The 12,344-nt window shown below is 44.0% G+C and overlaps 1 protein-coding gene across 4 annotated transcripts; it reads left to right on the top strand.

The window, feature by feature from the left end:
• The first annotated feature begins 503 nt into the window (after window positions 1–503).
• aff1 (ALF transcription elongation factor 1) lies at window positions 504–12,294 on the top strand. Of its 4 annotated transcripts, XM_088281356.1 has the most exons (20): window positions 504–691; window positions 2,851–2,971; window positions 3,620–4,007; window positions 4,083–4,363; window positions 4,735–4,776; window positions 4,904–4,975; window positions 5,160–5,196; window positions 5,561–5,621; window positions 6,235–6,370; window positions 7,033–7,815; window positions 8,205–8,296; window positions 8,635–8,821; window positions 8,885–8,943; window positions 9,017–9,080; window positions 9,230–9,366; window positions 9,670–9,741; window positions 10,095–10,188; window positions 10,261–10,295; window positions 10,363–10,544; window positions 10,769–12,294. In XM_088281356.1, exons 1-20 carry the CDS (start codon window positions 657–659, stop codon window positions 10,903–10,905), a joined length of 3,015 nt encoding a protein of 1,004 aa, XP_088137482.1. In that variant the 5' UTR covers window positions 504–656; the 3' UTR covers window positions 10,906–12,294. The 4 variants fall into 4 exon arrangements, with proteins under 4 accessions (XP_088137482.1, XP_088137481.1, XP_088137480.1 ...); XM_088281355.1 differs by having other exon boundaries at window positions 3,649–4,363; XM_088281354.1 differs by having other exon boundaries at window positions 3,620–4,363; window positions 8,888–8,943.
• Window positions 12,295–12,344: the final 50 nt, after the last annotated feature.

Genomic DNA, 12,344 nt, shown 5'->3' with positions numbered 1-12,344 from the left:
AACAATTTTCGAACCTGATTTCGTTCATCACAACTGAAAATTTTCCCACGAGTGACGACGTTGACTGTGTCCCAAAAACGTGATTAATACACGCACATACTGTAACTTTTGTCAAAGATCGACTGTCAGCATTCATTTAATAAAATAATTTATGTCACATTTGTGAAATACCAACTCTCACCAAAGCATACTTCTCACATTGTTTTAAAAATATAAATCTGAAAGACCAAAACAAATTCGGATGTACCATGTCATGTCACTCATACAGGGGCCACGAGTAAAGTTTGGTCAATGTAAATAACAAGGGGGGAAAGAACGACAACAATTAAAACAACCTATGGTTGGTTCTATTGCTCAATTGTCAGTTCCATTCGGGAGTAAAACAAAAATATGAAATTGTTAGGGATATTTAGTGTCAATTTTGAGTGTATCTAATGACGGTACCCCTTCGAGTAGAAAAGTCCACTGGGCAGCGAATGGACGAACCAAAGCGAAGGGGCAGAGACTAGCAAACGAGAGCTAAAGGTGGCGTTACAGCCCAGTTTATTGGGGCTCTTTCTCTCCAGTAAACGACGTGACAATGCGGGCCGAGAAGACGAGCTCGGCGGCGAAAGTCAGGAGCACACGACGGCCAACTTCGGTTGTTTGACAAGCGAATGAGAGCGGCGCACGCCATGGCATCTCAGCCGAGGTAGGCGTTCTCAAAGGCGGCTAGGCTGCTAGCGGATTGACGGGGAGGGGGGCTGGTAGTCGCTCACTTGACAAGAGTTCGTTCCTCAAGGCTGTCAAAGTGTCAAGACAAGCTGTTCGCGTTAGTCTTATGACAAATAAACTTTAAAAAAAACGTATTATTTAAAAATCAACTCGTTGTGGTGGAATGACGTTTACATTTACCAGCTGTGCTCAGATTGCTGGCGAGATTTTTCATTTATTTATTTTTTTCGAAATAAATTTACTTGAAAAAAAAAAAGGATTTGAAGTCACGTCTTCAGAGATCAGAGAAACCTCAATAATATAAAAATGTTTTTTTCATTTTTACCTTTTAGTGACACCACCTGACAAAGTTTGTAGCGGTGTGTTTAAAGTGCATTCAGTCTCCCCTGGCCCTCAACTAAATTCAAATTTAGTTAATTAATTTAGCGGGCGTCATAAACCTTTAAAAGGATTCCAAATATAATCGAGATGAGTGGAAACGGAACTTTCTGGAGAACACGTCTGTCGTGTGAAGCCATAAAATCTAAACTGAGGATACTCGGTGTCCAGTTTATATTTCTGCTTGAGAATGATGACGCAAATTGTTTGTTTTATGATATGGAATATAATACTGTACATCTTTTTTCAGCATTGATTTTCATTTTATTATTCACTGACTTAATTCAAAGGCTTTCTGAGAACCTTTGCTTTGTTGTCCCAGACATAGCGTGGAAAATGTTTTATTTTATTTTTAAATTATGGCCACAATATAGATATGTGAACAAAATACCAATTTGTTGCCACCAAGTCGGTAGAATGGCCGCATACAATACATATAGGTTAGCGTTAATAATATTCGTATCTGGTAACCAAAGCGCACCTTGTCAAGAAATTGCAAGTTTTGTTCCCCCAGACCAGTGCTTCTCAAATAGTGAGGCGATGCTGAGGGGGGCACGTGCGTGTGAACCTGGGGAACATGCTTTTTTTACAATAAAGTGTAATTGCACTTCCACTCCAGTAGGCGGCAGTGGCGCTCATTACCCATTGTGCGCAGCGAGTGTTAACTCTACGGTGTATGTTTGTTTTGAAACGAAAATGCGATTATTTCTAGTTGCGTCGGAGAGTGGGTGGAGGGTTGTCGGCGCGAATAGTTTTCTTCTTGTTAGGGGGGGGGGGATAATTGGGAAGCACTGGCGTTGATGGTCAAGTTCTTCACAGGAATGGTATTTACTCCCCCCACCGCTACCGTCCCCTTCTAAATTAATATTTTGTGTGCACGATACACTTATTTTGTGGCCATTTTGTCAGTACTTCATATCTGTAATGCAGATGCAATAAAAAAAAATGTTTTCCCGTATTATTTCTGGGGCTCCCTTGATACATGGTGTGACATGACAAAAATAAACATGCCTCCTAACATTGGCTCAGCCTCTCACTGCAGCATTATACTCCGCAGTCTCCACTTTGCCGCCGCTGCCCTCAGTCTACTCTTGATACTTTTCCATCAAGTAAAGGTGCTACTGATGCATATAATTACTCTGCCACAATTTTCATCGTTTGCTGTAACTACTATTTTGATGTGGAAAACTGAAGTGAGCCAAGCCGATACGGTGCAGTCGAAAGGGAATTATTTTTATTATTTTTTTTGAGAATAGCCAAAATGCTCAAGCTTACAAGAACAATATTTGTAGAATTGTATTTTTCCAAGATAAATCCTAATAATATTGTGAAATTAAAATGATATCGTTTGAGGGTCTGAATTTGAAAAATACAACTTTATTCTTGCCAGATTACATTTTTTATTCTGGATAAAACCCAGCGCTCCAGACTAAGGTAACTTATTCTTTTTTTTTTTTTTAAGTAGGACCACACTGGCCTCTAACCTGAAATTTCAGGGGCGCAAGTAGAAGATTTAGGTGCAATATATCAGCATGTGGTGCAAGCAACACATGGCCAAACAAAAATGACCCCCCCTCCCCCGTCACAATTTACAGATGATTAAATCTGCGCCATGTCTGGTGTGACTTTAAGAATACTTGCCGGATGGTGACAATTGCCTTCAAAACAAAAGCAAGAGAGAAATTAATGTTGGGGGTGAATCTTTAAAGTCCAATCCTGGTTTTCTGCTAAAGTGTGTCTCTTGGTGATGCTCCGCAGCGTATATGACGAAGAAAGGAATCGTCTCCGCCTCCGAGCCTGGGAACAGAGGAACCAAGAAACCAGCCAAGCCAAAGAACTTGGGACTGAGAATGTGCCACTTTTTGGGCAGCCATATAAAGTACGTGCTACATTTACTTATCTTTTTGGATATTTGTCCGGTCTCTTTTCAGTGTTTACTCATAAATTCTCCGAGTTGCATTTGTCAAGGATTGTCACGATTGTTGGTTTGCGTTTGACCAAGTTTTCGCTGCACTTTAAATCTTAAAAGTGGACTTGTGGTGAGGTAACTGCAAAAGTGGAGACACTCGCCACGTCGCATTTTGGATCTCTCAAAAATCAATGATTTCCATCGAGGGTGATTTATTTTTTTTGTTGTTTGTTTTTTGGGATGTTTGATGAAGAGAACATTGCCAACGACATGCCTACTTGCAGTGTTTTCGATCGTTCGGGCCGACCTGAGAGGGAGGGGGAGAGGGGAAGAGAGAGAGAGATGAAATGTGTTTAAATCAAGTAGGAGAAGTAAAAGTATAGCTTTGCAGATTGTGGCTATTCACATATTGCGTGTGTGAGTCTGGAATGTATTCCCTGCGCTAAACGCCTGTTCACCGCACTACCATTTTTTTTGGAGTGTTTTGCACCGCCGTAGTTGAGAAATATCCTATTTCTTTAACACGAACCCAGTAAGAGTGATAAACCACACCGCCGCAACTCACATTGACCGATCACAATGTGCCCAATCTGTAAAGTTGTCAAACTTGCTTTTTAGACGAACAAAGGTGATGAGCTTTCCAACAGGATCCAGAGAATGCTGGGCAGCTACGAAGATGTGACGCCTCCCGCAGAGCCTTCGGTAGCTGCTACAAACTTGCCGCAGTCTGATCGAGGCCAGCCAAACTCCAGTCGGCCCGGCGCACTTCTCGTCCAAGACCCGGCCCATCACGCATCCGGCCAACACCGTTGCCCCTTTCAGACGATGCGGGACATCCCCACTTCCTCCCCAAACCAAAACAGAAGCTCGCTCGCCACGCCGAAGTCTTCAACGGATCATCGGAAGAAGGTCGAAGCGTCGTCTGCTCTCGGTGACGATGCGACCAGTCCTCGGGGAAGATCTGTTCAGTCTCTGGATGTCAAGCCGATACCTTTCCTACCTTGCGGTGAGGCCAAAAGTGCTAAAGATACCTTTGAGTCACGTCCGGGTTACACAGAACCCCTCTCTGCCAATATGGCAGACATGTCGGCGTTTAACCTCAGGCAGTCGCCAGCGGATGCTTCCCTGCATCATGCCGGCAAAAGCGGCACCCCCCTGCTCTTGCAGAGCTTGCCCCCGCTGCCCTCGTCCAAGCAGGCCAGCCTTGCCGTGATCCAGAAGCCCACGGCGTACGTGAGGCCGATGGATGGTCAGGACCAGCTGCTCAGCGGCTCGCCGGAGTTGAAGCCTTCGCCTGAGCCGCACGCGCCTCTGCAGGAGATCCAGAAGGGCGACCTTGCAAAGTTGCCGCACTATCTGCAGGTGAGAACAGATTCTTATACAATTTGTATTCAGGCACCTATGGCTCCCACGTAGATCTGCCAAAGGGCCGGTTCAGTTTGCGATCTATAATGTAAACGGATTCATGAGTTGCTCGGTCTTAATTGTGGGCCGGTATTTTGAGGGAAAAACAAAATAGTGGGAAATTCAAATTAAATAGCACGGCATTGGCTGCCAAAGACACGGGCCCACCGGGCATCTGTCTTCTTTATCAGATGGCCAGTCCAGCCCTGCAGACGAGCAAGGCTTGCATTTCTAGCAAACATTTCACGGTATGCGATGAATGGGGGAAAAAAAAAAAACAACAAAAAAGATGATAGATTTTCAAAATGAGCTTTTCCTACTTTTTGTAGACAAAGACAAATGAAGCAGTGTGTGTGGAAGACATCTTGAAGGTATATTTTACTTGACTTTGTTGCTACGATAAGGTCTTCTTTAAACATGCTTGAGATTTATTTATTTATATATTTTTATTATTATTATAATTTTTTTTAGCCTACTTTTTTAAAAATGTGTTTGTAGGAGATGACTCACTCCTGGCCGCCCCTCCTGACAGCCATACACATCCCCAACTCTGATGCTCCCCCAACAAAGGTAACACTGATCATCAGGTCGGTTTGTGACGTTTTGCACTACTTTTTGCACATTTTACACTCCCGAAATCCCAAATTTATGTTTTTCGTCTTTCTTTTGCATTGTGTATCATGCGCAGTGATGCGCTTGTTTAACATTCTGATTTTTTTTTTTTTTTTTTTTTTTTGTGCGTGTCTCCTCACAGGAAGCCGAGCAAGCCGCTTCATGTCCAGCACAACAACGTGAGTCCAAGAAGTACCTTTAGGACAGAACAAAGGCGTAGAATAACAGGTCATATCTCAGTGCATTGTGGACCATGCAAAGTGCAAACGGCCGACAGTAACTGAAACTAACTACACCGTCACCCCGTCAGCAAATTGACATTAAAATTCAGAAAGCTCTGTTGATCGAATCATTGAAAATATCTACGTAACAAATTAAAACCTATTCAATAGATGTTATGCATGATGTAAAACTACGTCTGAGCAATGTTCGTCTCATGGGCATTATTATTTGTCTCCTCGCATTCATTTATTGCACGTGAATGAATGCACATTTTTGGTATTTTTACTTGTCCACCAAATTTTGCTTTTGTTTCTCCGCCAGAAAGTCCCAACTGTTCTCCTGGAGATCCTCGCCGTCTCGATGTGCAAAGCTCCAAACTGTTGTGAGTCCCGAATTCCTCCTCGTAAAAGTATGACCAAAGATGGTTGTGAATATGTGCAAGCCTTTGATTGAACTCGCGTGAACCCGCTGACTAATCCTTCATTTTCAAAACAATGTTTTGCTGTGATTAAATCAAACTGTCCACATGGTGACCATTATGAGCGGATTGTGGAAAAAAAACAATCTGTCTCGTGAAAGACATGAAATTGTCATCGCGGCCGTATTCACACGTAAACAGCGCAACCAAAAAAATTTAATGTAAAAGCAGGTTTAATGAGGAATTCAATATAACGTCATCTGAGCGAAAAACACCCAGAAGATTAAGATGTTGGTCTTGCAACCCAGGCTAAAATGTTCTCCTCCTCCAATCTTAGTCTCTCAGTTGAGGTGTCTCACGCCTACATACTGCCTTAACAGCAATTACTACTTTCCAGTTAGCTTGTGAGTTAGCGCATTCCGGAAACAGCGTAAAACTGTTAAAAGGGTTGTTTTTCAGAGGATGGGTTTAATGCTCAAAAAAAAAAAAAAAAAAACACACACAAATGGGTCTAACAGTCAGTAGTTCACTGTCCTCTTTTTATAATGAGGAGCCAGATCTTCATTTTTTTTTTTAGTTCGCACAAAGATGCTCATTCCAGCGGCTTGGAGTCGGCGAGCTCCAGCGACTCTGACAGCAGCTCCAGATCGGAATCGGATGGCGACAGTGTCGCCGATGAGCCTTGTGGACTGACCGCACGCTGCAAAACTGAGGCAAGCAAGCGAATGCACGCCATACCTGGATTGATTCATTGCAAAATGCAAAATTATCCACTTGAACAAATAAACCATCTCAAATAAAAGTCTCTCTTTTCATCGGAAGAAAATGCCTGTAAATAACATTTAATGTCATCTGATATATATATTTAAAAAAAAATTAAATCAGACACTTGATTTCATGATTTTTTTAAAAATATTTTTAATACATATCGTAATTTCAGTGTCAACTATAAATGCACTTTTATCAAAATGCAAACTACAGAAAAATGACAAAATAAATAATAGTAGACTTGGTAGAATTTAATTGAAATGCCGAGAAATTGAGCTTCATGATAAAAACATAATTTAATTTAAATGTATATTGTAATTTTATTTTTAAATCCCACAATTAATACAATGTGTTTGAGTGCAATCATCATATAAGACGGCCAGCCACACCCTTATGCATACTGCATTGTAAAGAAAAAAAAAATAAGTGATGTAAAATATCATCAAAATGTTTTATTGTAATTAGACTATTTATAGAAATGAAATATTGCTGCGTTTATTTCATAATAATGCGCATGAGTTTAATTTTGTATCGATGTGAAGCCAGACGTCTCGCTAACACATTCTGATATTTGTGTAAATATTTTGAAATTGTCATCTTCCACCAGCCTGAAGCCGCGGCAGCACGGGGCGACTGGCAGTTGAGCAACTGGATCCAGTCCAGTCAACAGAACTCCGGCAGCGAGCGCCAAGGCGGAGCCAACGTCATCAGTGAGCACCCTCCTCGCAAACTGCAACACGACTCCAAACATCTTACCGTGGAGGCGACCCCATCCGCTGCGCACGGCGGAAACCCTCCAACCGTGCAGTCTTGCAACGACAGCTCTCATGAAAGCTTTGAGAACGGCGGTTCTCCGAAACATCTGGGCGGTGGGCGCAAACCGCTGAAGGACTGTGTGAAAACGGAAGACACTTTCGCGCATGAAGCGCCCCCTTTCTCCGACAGACCCAAGGTCAAAACGAAAACCGTCCGCTCAACGGACGCTCGCGGTGACTCTAAAAGAGTGACTCTGAAATCAGCGGATGTGCAAAAGACGGGATCGAGGCTTGCTGTGGTCCAACAGGGCCCTCGGTGTCCGTCTTGTCCACAGCGTTGCTCATGCCATCTTCCGACCCGCACCCCATCAATCAAAATCAGCACTCGCAAAGCAGACGTGGAAGTCGTCCGAGAAGCCGAAATCGTTCCCGGACCCAAGTCCTCCACAACTCACAAGTCGTGTAAGAAGTCAAGCCGTGCCCCCAAATCTTCTCAGGACATCCACAGCAGGCCTGCTGGATGCCTTCTTGTAAAGATTGACCTCAGTCTGCTCTCAAGAGTACCTCAGGCGACACCCGGGAATGCCGAGACCCGAAAACACCTCAAGGCCAGCGGGAAGACTCGACCTCAAACCGTGAGCTCGAGTGAACACACGCTGCTCATAATATGTGTTTGGGATATTGGCCTTTCCAATGAAATTTCACGATTTACTTATTATACTTGTCCAACGGTACAACTTGCTGTTCTCAAATCAGGAGCTGACGGTCACACTGGAAAATTCACTAAAGGAAAACCGAGTGGTCGATTGATGCATCAAACGCCTTTTACGAATTGTGCCCATCGGCTCCTGTTTGAGAAAAAGTTGTGCCGAAAGTACAAAAACACTGAACAGTTACATAATTAAAAAAAAAAAAAAAATTTCGGGAGAAGAGTGATGTTCGTATGCTTTAGGTTCAATACTGCAATATTAGCCAAAATCCCAACCTTCCTTTTTTGTCCCGTTTTGTGTTTGGCAACTTCCAGGTGGAGCTTGATGACACGACTCGTCCCCGAAAGAAGCCGAAGCTGGAGAAAAAGAGGACATCATCCAATAAGGATTCGGCTGTCAAAGCGGAGTAAGTTCCACGAAAGGCGAAATTCGCACCAATTCATTTGGGTTGCCGCGGGTGACGGGACGGCTTGGAACGGTCAAACGCTCATCGAGAGCGATGGCAACAGCTATGAACTCACAGATTGTAGTTCTTAGACATGTTTTGTTTTTTTCTTCCCCTATCATCGGTGACTATTTAGCGCACACCTCGTCTTCAGCACCTTTGCTCGGCAAAAGTACCGAGCTCAGCAGAACGTTGGCCCAAATACAAATGTGCCGTCCTGCTTGAGTGGAAACGCGGCTTTTCGTTGAACCAAACGTCCGATGATAACCGCTCCACTTTTTGATCTTCTCTCCCTTTAGCGTTTGTGCCACCCAACCCGACGAGCAGCATAAGAAGGCCACGAAAAAATCGGGACACTCGGAGAAGCCCCTAAAAGACCTGAAAGTGCACAAAGGATCTCGTGAGGACCCTCTCAAAGAGGCCCCCAAGAGCAAAGACTCCTCCAGACATAAGAAAAGTCACGCAAACGACACGCAAGCACAGAAGGTAACGTTCTGTTAGAGCAATATTCTAGTATTCTACTTGACCTCGATTTTGGGATCCCGGCAGAAGCAGCGGACCCCCAGGGAAGTCGAGACCTCCAGACCCTTGCTCAGGACTGAGGACAGGTGAGATTAAACGCACCAAATGCGTGTTTGCAACACTTGCCGTGAGTTTTAATAATCACGTGACTTCCTGCAGGCAGTTTCCAGTCAAGCACTACATCAAGGAAGCCAAACGACTGAAGCACAAAGCCGATGCCGAGGTCCAACACTAAACCTTTTCCAAATCTCTTGTTTTTTAGCGGGAAAACAAAATCTCGACAGATTATGGACTGTCGCTTTAGCCAGAGGCTGCATTTTTATGTTTTAGTTTCCATAGCTTGTTTTTAAGTCTCGGTGTGTTCGCTCTTAGTCGGACAAGCTCAAGAAAGCCTTCAACTACCTGGACGCTGCCATGTTCTTCGTGGAAAGCGGCATCGCCATGGAGAAGGACCCGCACATTTCCATGTCTTCCTACACGATGTTTGGCGAGACGGTGGAGCTCCTCAAGTGAGAACACAAGACTCTTTGCAATACAACCAACGGCGGAATGCAGCATCCACGCAAAAAATGTGACCATTTTGCATTTTGGGGACTTTTGCCATGCTCGCACACTTTTTGAAATGATTCCGTAATACCTGATCGCACTTCTCATTGAAGTTTTTTTTTTGTCACTCACTCTTGAAGTTTACTGGAATGGTGGTAACGTTTCAAATATTGCCCATTTCCATTCTTCTATCCCGATATTGCCCATTGTGCTCTTTTGATTGATTTTGATGTCTCCTTCACATATCAATCGGTGTTCTTTCACAGGTTTGTGCTGAAGCTTAAAAATTTGGCGGACACGTCTGCTCACCCTTCAGAGAAGGACTTTGCAGCATTATGGTAACGATCACTATCTTATTAGAAAACTGAAAACTTGTTTCCACCAAGCAGCATACGAATTGCTGTTGGCTATAAGTCAAGTCTTTGCAACGTTTGAGCAGACGCAACTATAAAGGCTACTCTCGCGTTAATTTACTGTCGACCTAGAAAGAAATACGGGAGCCGTGTTAACCGCATTGCTTGGTGGAAACGTCATTTAGAAATGTTGCCGTCGTTGATACCAGAGCTGGGCACTTGACCCTTTTTTGCCGGACCGTTCCACCCCGAGGACGGACGGACTGCCCAGCTCTGATTAATACTTTGACTTTTGTAGTGGTGAAGATTACAATCTCTCCCTCGTGGTGTTGTTACAGTCTGAAGTGCCAGTCTCTCCTGCAGATGGCCATGTTTCGCCAAAAACACAAAACGGCGCTCAAGTACTCCAAGACGCTTACCGACCACTTCAACGTCAGCATTTATTTTCATTGTGATTTTTCTTCACTTTTTGCCCGTCTTCACGGTATGCAAATTATCTTCCAGAATCCCGCGCTTGAGTCTTCCATCTGCGCCACAACGTAAGTGGGCATCGTGTCGCGCCACGGCGCAGCCGCACATTCCCTTCGTGTCGCGTCTTTGTTGCAGGGGCCCGAGCACGCCTTCCGCTACCGCCAGCGACCCGTCGCCGGCCGGCGCAGGTGGCAGCGCTTTGGCTGTTCCCGTCGCTGTGGAGCAGGTGGCGCTCTCCTATGTCAACATCACCACTTTATTCCTGAGTGCTCACCAACTGTGGGAGCAAGCGGAGCAGGTGGCGGGCAAAGGCAGCGGTAGGTTGCTGCTAATTTTCAGAAGATTGATTCATTCATTGAATTTGGACCAAATTGACTGCGTGTTTATCTGGTTATCAAACTTTGTGGGTCAGTGTTGCTGGTGACTATTTGTCCCTCCCCAAAAACTCCCGCTGAGCGACAGACTACATGACTTCATGTGACAAAGGAGTCGAGTTTGTCAGCGTGGCTCATTTCTCTCGCATCTCCATTTTTCTTTGAAGGTCTCGTGGCCGAGCTGGACGGAGTGGTCGGCCCGCTCAGTTTGACTTCGAGCGTGAGCGCCATGGTGCGCTACACCCAGCAGGGCGTGGCGTGGCTGCGACTGGACAACTCAAAAAGCCAAAGGAATGTCCGCTGAAGGTACCCCGATAACGCTTTGTGGGTCACGCGCCAAAGAAGGACTCGAGAAATGTGGCTTGTGTGTATTCGCCACTGAGTTTGAACCGAAATTGCACTTCTAAGAAAAGCCAGGTGGCCAAGTCATGCATTTGCTTTTTAATTCAGGAGCACGTTTGGGATTGACAATGATCTCAACATTTCTTCGTACTGCTATTTCAGTTTTCTGCTTCGTCTACAGTGTCCCCCCTCCCCCCTTATTTATTTAAAAAATTTTTTGGAATCCATTTGCGTTGGTCACTCAAAAACATAGTTTTGTGGCCTTTCTGAAACACCTGCGCACACATTGGCAGCAAAGCTCCGTATTAGAGATTTGTCGCCTCTGAACTATTTGGAAGTCGAGAGGAGGAATTTCTCCTCTCCTCACTTCAATACCGTTTATTGACGCCATGAAGCTGTAAAAGCATTGCTTTCCTGTTAAAGAGTGCTTTGGCGCCATCTTGTGACATCTTAGGGCACTTCAGAAGGAGCACAAAAATGGATACGTAAAAAAAATAATAAAAATCCCAAATTAGGCGGAGGAAACTGTAATGACGTCACCATCGGGGTTTTTTTTCCACACTTGTTCATCTCAATTAACGGCTTCATTATGACGCGTAAGCCAAAGTGCCTTTTTTTTTTTTCTCTGCGCGTTCTTAGTGATGAGGGCGATTTCCCTCGCCAATCACGTTTGTCACTACACTTTATTTTTTAATTTATTGTTATTCAATTTTTTTTGTACAAGATCAGTTTGCATTAGGAAACCGTCTCAGCTCCAGTAGCTGCTTTGCTTTTTTTTGGGCTTTTTGTTTTTCGGTTTGCTCGCTAAGATAAGTGGCGAGTTGGAATAATTGTAAGATTGTGTCACGTTTACTGTTTTTCAGTTAACGGGGGCGATGTATGACAAAGAAAGTATTTAGCTTTTTTTTTTTTTTTCCCCCACACAGCCGCAAATGCTATCCGTCACTTGATGAAAACCTTCAATTGTGAAGCTTTTGTTGCTTTATTACAATAAGGTCTTTGTCATTTCGAGAAAAAAAAGTACCCACTTGGTTTTGATCGTTAATTGAGTTGGTGTGTGTAGTGCAACAGTGAAAACAAAGACGAATTATTTGAAAAGTTTTCTCCCCCACCCCTGAGAGTGTCAGGATAGCTTTTGGCGGTCATCTCGCCTGCCATCGGTTTAGTTTCTTTCTCGGCCTCGTCCAATCTGTGGCGGACGTTAACGACTGACTCGCCGTGGGTATTACACTTCCCCGGCCCACTCATAATCACAACTATGACGATGTACCGGACTGTTAGAATGTTTTCATTTGGTGGAATGTCTGTTTTCTGTTTCAGTGTTCAGAGAAAAATAAACACTGGTAATCAATTTTGGTCATTTACATTTAATTATTATTATTTTTTTCCCCCAACACAAAA

The sequence above is a fragment of the Idiotropiscis lumnitzeri genome, chromosome 18 (genome assembly GCF_059441095.1).
Source record: "Idiotropiscis lumnitzeri isolate Australia: NSW breed Sydney's pygmy pipehorse chromosome 18, RoL_Ilum_1.0, whole genome shotgun sequence".
Lineage (NCBI taxonomy): Eukaryota > Metazoa > Chordata > Actinopteri > Syngnathiformes > Syngnathidae > Idiotropiscis > Idiotropiscis lumnitzeri.
This window is presented reverse-complemented; position numbering and strand designations above follow the sequence as displayed.

Bases quoted from the DNA above. Each gene is read 5' to 3' on its own strand.
- aff1 (XM_088281353.1), top strand. From the start codon at position 657: ATGAGAGCGGCGCACGCCATGGCATCTCAGCCGAG. The intron at 692-2,850 runs GTAGGCGTTCTC...GATGCTCCGCAG, and splicing joins GCCATGGCATCTCAGCCGAG to CGTATATGACGAAGAAAGGA. The intron at 10,296-10,362 runs GTAAGTGGGCAT...TCTTTGTTGCAG, and splicing joins TCTTCCATCTGCGCCACAAC to GGGCCCGAGCACGCCTTCCG.